This window comes from Sinocyclocheilus anshuiensis, unplaced genomic scaffold (assembly GCF_001515605.1).
Source record: "Sinocyclocheilus anshuiensis isolate Anshui unplaced genomic scaffold, SAMN03320099.WGS_v1.1 scaffold20, whole genome shotgun sequence".
NCBI lineage: Eukaryota > Metazoa > Chordata > Actinopteri > Cypriniformes > Cyprinidae > Sinocyclocheilus > Sinocyclocheilus anshuiensis.
In genome coordinates this window covers 1105044-1110469 of record NW_015558646.1, presented here as the reverse complement: position 1 = coordinate 1110469, position 5426 = coordinate 1105044, and the positions used below count along the sequence as shown (strand labels likewise).

Sequence of the window (5426 nt, the reverse complement as noted above, 5' to 3'; positions counted from 1 at the left end):
GAAACGGTCGTCCATAAAATGCGTTGCTGTTCTGTTGTAAGTAATCTTAAAGATTCCTAAATGCATCTACTTTCGGAAGGCCAAATAAAGTGCTTTTGCTTTCGTCTAGAAACACACAGCGTCTCCCTGACATGATGCTTCAACACTAACTGCGGTTACTGAAACCACGTCTTCTTTCTTTGCATGAACATTTGGGCCGCATTATGCAAATATTTCCACATAGTGAGGTAGATATGTGGGGGCGTGTTAGGCGTGTAAAGTCTTAACTTTGATAAAGAATATCTCTTTGGTTTTGAGACTTTAGTCTTTGCAACTTCAGGGATCTTATCTATGCACAATCAGCTTGTAACACTCCAAAGAGAAAGGAAAACTTGAAATCGCATCATATGACCCCTTTAAGATTAAAATCTGAATCCTTGTTTTCTAAGAAAGCACAAACTTGATTATCTTCACGGTCAGGCAGGGTCCTGGACTGTATCTAGTTCACCACAAGATGGCGCTATAAGAAAAGACGTAAAAGTGCCACGCCATGCGTAAGTAAATAAACCTTAAGTGTGCAAATAAATGCATTTTTTTATGAATTGGGCAGAAATTCGACTTCGTTGTTGAAACAACATTATGTTCTTTTATTACTCTTTAGGTAGATTTAGCTTCCCCTGTGTTGTTCATTCCCTGTAGCAGTCTTCCAAATTAAGCAGATTTTTTCACACGCTGTGATTTGGTTATTGGCAGATATTACACGTGGTTTATTTTAAGCTCATGGAAAAAAACGGTATAGTAGATATGTTACACAGAAAGTTAAAGACTAGAGTGGGAATATTTACTAGTAGTGATGAAATTGTGATCGTCCTCTGATAAATTATATTGGCTTGGTTATTGGCAAGGATTTTATATGGTGCAATTTAAATATGTAGGCTACACTGATCAGTTAAAAACAATATTTATTTATTTATTTGTACATATGTCCATACATGGTTTGAAAGGTTTGTGCAATATTATTAATGTTTTTTGTAAAGACAATTTTAAAACAGTCAATTGTTTTATTTAATTTGTCTCAGCCAGATGCAGTTGGCTTGTGTTTTCAGCCCAAGCAAAGAATGAATGAAGCAATTTTCACCTTCTGGAGATCAGATGACTGAAGTGACTAACCATCACCCACCAGATGCTGAAGATTAAAGTGGTTTATCCTGAATATGCATTAGGTAAACTGCCATGTTCTGTGTAAGAACATGTTGAAAGTCCATGGATGAGTGCTTCTGATGTGTAAACATAACGCATCAGAATGGTGAGCTAATAATGTCTGTTAGTGTTTAAATCTTTATACTGCAGTCTGCTTCTGTTCCCAAACACCTCCTATTGGGGGAATTGGAGCATGCGAGTGATGGCGAACCAGACTTCATGCTGCAGACAGTCAGAAAAGGGCAATACGTAAATGCCGGTGAATGTAGGTATGTTTATGTGTATGCAGTCACACATTAATGTTTAGATTTGCTCCACACATGCTTTATTGTGCTCAGAATAAAGCAAAACAATTCATCAGCTTTGGGAAGATGACGTTTTCGGTTTAGATTATTTAATCAAAATGTTACTGCAGTTTGTTAACATACTACAATGTTACTGTCAGACTCAAAAAAAAGATATTTCAGATGTGTCCTCAAAAGGCTGCATATTAGAATAAACATGTAACTGTGCAGAAATCGATAGTGAATTGTTTGTGTATTTCATTATTTTTGTCTGTATAAGGTAACATTATGTGATGTCCTCTTTCACTCAGACTAAATTAAATTAACAGCCATTTACCCAACACTAATGGCTGTAACATTTGGGCATGGCTGAGTGAGAGAGCCTTGAGTATGTGCATGCTTGTGTATGAAAATGTTTGTGTATGCATGAATGGCTTAGGAAGTTTAAAGATCCATAGCCACTTTGTAGAATCACTGACTTTAATGCCTCCTTTGACTCTCTGTTTCTTGCTCTCATGCTTTCTTGATTTCTCACACTCAGGCGTGCATTCACTGCAGAGGGTTTGTGGAAAGACGAGAGTCCTATTTTGTCCTGTTCTAGGACCATAACGTCAGGCCTTTGCTTTGTACTTCGCCTCAAGGGTCCACTGCTTTGCGACGTTTTGTGTGATATCTTTCCTCATGAGATTTTATGTGTGACAGGGTGTGAGAGATTAATTTGCGTCCGTGATTGGGTTAATTAATTGAAAGTTAATTAAGAAAACAATGCTTTTCTAGCAATATACTTATCCTTTGAAGTGAGCAGCTGAGAAACTGCAGTAAACTGCAATGAGCTCTTTTCATTCTGAACTTGACACTCATCTATGGATGAAGTCTTAAAGTCTTGGCTGCAATTTTTTGGAATATTTGCACCATCATTGGCAACAAAAAAATGTTACTGTTAATGTGACACATTGACATTAGTGGGCTGGGGCATGTTGTCACAATAAGGACTTGCTACTAGACAGCCTACTATAGGCTTTTCAGCTTCATTTAACAAGGAAAACAGTTGTGAAGGCCAAAACATATGACAAAAAATACACTAGTAGTCAAAGTTTTAAAATGTTTTGGTAAGAAGTCTCTTATGCTCACCAAGGCTGCATTTATTTGATCAAACAAATAACAATATTGTGAAATATTATTATAATTTAAAAGAACTGATCCTTCAGAAATTATACTAATATATGCTGATTTGGTGCTCAAGAAAAATTCTTAATATTAACAATGCTGAAGAACAGTTTTTGCTGCTTAATTTTTTTTTGTGGAAAGCGTGTTACACTATACCATTTAATTAAAACTTTTTTAAAGCTTTTATTCTGCAGTGATGCATAAAACTGATCAACAGTAAAGACTTAACAAAAGATTGTTATTTCCAATAAATGCTGTTCTTTTGAACTTTCTCAAACAATCCTGAAAAAAAAAGAAATCAGTTTCCAGAAAAATATTAAACAGCACAACTTTTTTCAACATTGATGATGATAATAAAATGTTTCCTGAGCACTAAATCAGCATATTAGAATGATTTCTGAAGAATCATGTGACTGAAGTCTGGAGTAATGGCTGCTGAAAAGTTTGCTTTGTCATCACAGGAATAAATTACACTTTAAAATATATTAAAAAAGAAAATTGTAATAATATTTCACAATATTGCTTTTTTTACTGTATTTTTAATCAAATAAATGCAGCTTTAGGTGAGCCATGAAAAGAGGCTTCTTTAATCAAAATCTTAGTTATTCCATACTTTTGACCAGAAGTGTACATGGTAACACTGAACCATTGTTTTGACCAGTAACTCATGTGCCAAATTTCCCCAACATAATACTTACGGAAAATGCATTTTGGTTAAAATGTATCTTTATTATATTTATCATATAGGTGATTCTAGCCTGAATATGCTGTTGTGGATTCATGGTGTTCACATTATTTACTTTGTATATAGCAAAAAATATAAGTTTTGACAACAACATTTATTACACGTTAAGGGGTTTTTGAACTAGCAACATACTTTTCTGTAAGTTCAAAACAGTTCGTGAGATATAATCCTTCTGACAACTTCTCAGTGTCTCCCATAAGGAGAAGAACTGAAAAACCAACTCCTGTAAATGTGCATTAAGACCGTTTCTTATGCTCCATGGTGCAGAACACACAACCAGCAAACTCTCCTCCCCCGTGACGCACACCTAGCCAATTACCCATGCAAGACACAGTGGCAATTTGCAGTTCTTTTAACCATGTGCACTTGAGCCAGTAATTATCATAGCTTATATTATCACACTGGGCCATCAACATCTGCTAAAATTGTGTATATATTTAAAACGACATTAAAATCGATGGTATGGGAAAGACACATGGATTGTTGAAATATTTGTAATAATATGCCCTGTGGACTGTGAACTGTATTTAAGTGGTAGAAAACTTGTTTTTACATAAGTTGATGGCTTGATTGCGCTCGCGGGTGTCAAGTCTGCACAGTCTGCCGACAGTGCGCGAGTCAGTTCGCGTGCAGAAGAGAAAATCCCAAAGACCTTTTATCATAACGTTAGTGTTTGTGACTGATTATCACTGAAAAGGAACCGAACAACTCTCCAGGCGTAAGACACGCTCGAAGTTTTCACAATCTGAGGGCATAAGAAGCCCGGATCCCGCGTGTTCGCGTACTCACATCTGTTTGTCTCTGTCGCAGGGACTGTCGTTGTGAAGTGTGCGGGGAAAATGGATATGTAAAGACGCGATCTTTGCCTGTCAGTTGATGTAAGTGTGGACGGAGGGGCTCCTGCAGGAGATGACAGCTCCGATGGCTTCAGGACTGTGGTTTGTTGCGCTCACCGTGGCGAGTAAGCATGGAGCTCTTTTTTCCATTGATGTGTGTTACTTTCAATGATCGATTGCTTTATCATTAAAACTTAGGATCTTAACTTCTGTTAGTTTAATACATCTAAGTCTTAAATGTGCTTAATTATTATTTTTTTTTAGTTAAAAAGTTAGTGAATGTGTGTTTTACGTCTGGTCACAATAGTGACAGTCAAAATTTGTCGATCACAACTTGCGCAGTTGTTAAATAAGACAATTGAAAACGATAAATTAGCACAATTATGGGGAAAATACAAATAAATGTCTAAATAAAAATACAATTAAATGATTGTTTATTTAATTTAATCAATATACATTGTTATAGTGTAAATCAATCAGTTATTTAACACTGACTGGTCACAAATGTGACCATTGAAATCTTTGTATATTATGAGTATGACTTGAACTAGATCAATTTTATTGAATTTATAATAATTTATTTAATTAATAGCTCTTTCTATATATTATATGTACTTAATATGGTGGTTGCAACTGTATTATCAGAGGTAGTGCTTGCTTTTGTGAAGCTTTGATACAGAAATACATTTTCAGGAGGGAAAACAAGTATTAAATAGCTCTTTGTGACATTATTTACTCTAGACATGTAAAAGATGCACATGAAATCAATACAACCTGTGCTTTTATTTATAGTTGAAAACTCATTGCTCTCATCTCTCTTTAGACCTGTAACCAGTGGCATTAAGGGGTTAAATTGGGTCAGTCCACATTATGGCACGTTCTCTGTGCCCCATAGCTCAGTTCACTCACAGATCTGTTTCCAACTGTGAAGCATCACTTCAGTGCTCACACAGCAGAGAGCCTTTTGTGAGTGCATCATGTTTCATTGAGTACGAAGGATGACTTTATTACTTAAAATCATCGATCAGTCTCGCACTGAACATGAATTAGCTGTTAGATAATTTACAATGAATAGGTATATAGAATAGACCAGGGTTCCTCAAATCTTGGCCTGGAGGGCCAGTGCGCTGCAGACCCAGACAGCAACATAGTGTTGGCCCAGATCCGGCCCACATCTGGCCCATGTGAAATCCATGCGGGCCAGATGTGGGCCGG

The 5426-nt window shown here is 36.3% G+C and overlaps 1 protein-coding gene across 3 annotated transcripts in view; it reads left to right on the top strand.

The window, feature by feature from the left end:
* The first annotated feature begins 963 nt into the window (after positions 1-963).
* LOC107680997 (neuronal acetylcholine receptor subunit beta-2-like) overlaps positions 964-5426 on the top strand; it is a 14833-nt gene continuing 10370 nt past the window's right edge. Inside the window, exons 1-3 of one of the 3 annotated variants that reach the window (XM_016477109.1) lie at positions 964-983; positions 1086-1202; positions 4186-4336. In XM_016477109.1, the coding sequence (XP_016332595.1) occupies positions 4285-4336 (52 nt within the window). In that variant the 5' untranslated portion in view covers positions 964-983; positions 1086-1202; positions 4186-4284. Of the gene's footprint in view, positions 984-1085; positions 1203-3978; positions 4094-4185; positions 4337-5426 lie in introns of those variants that run through there. The other 2 variants (XM_016477108.1, XM_016477111.1) reach the window with 2 other exon arrangements.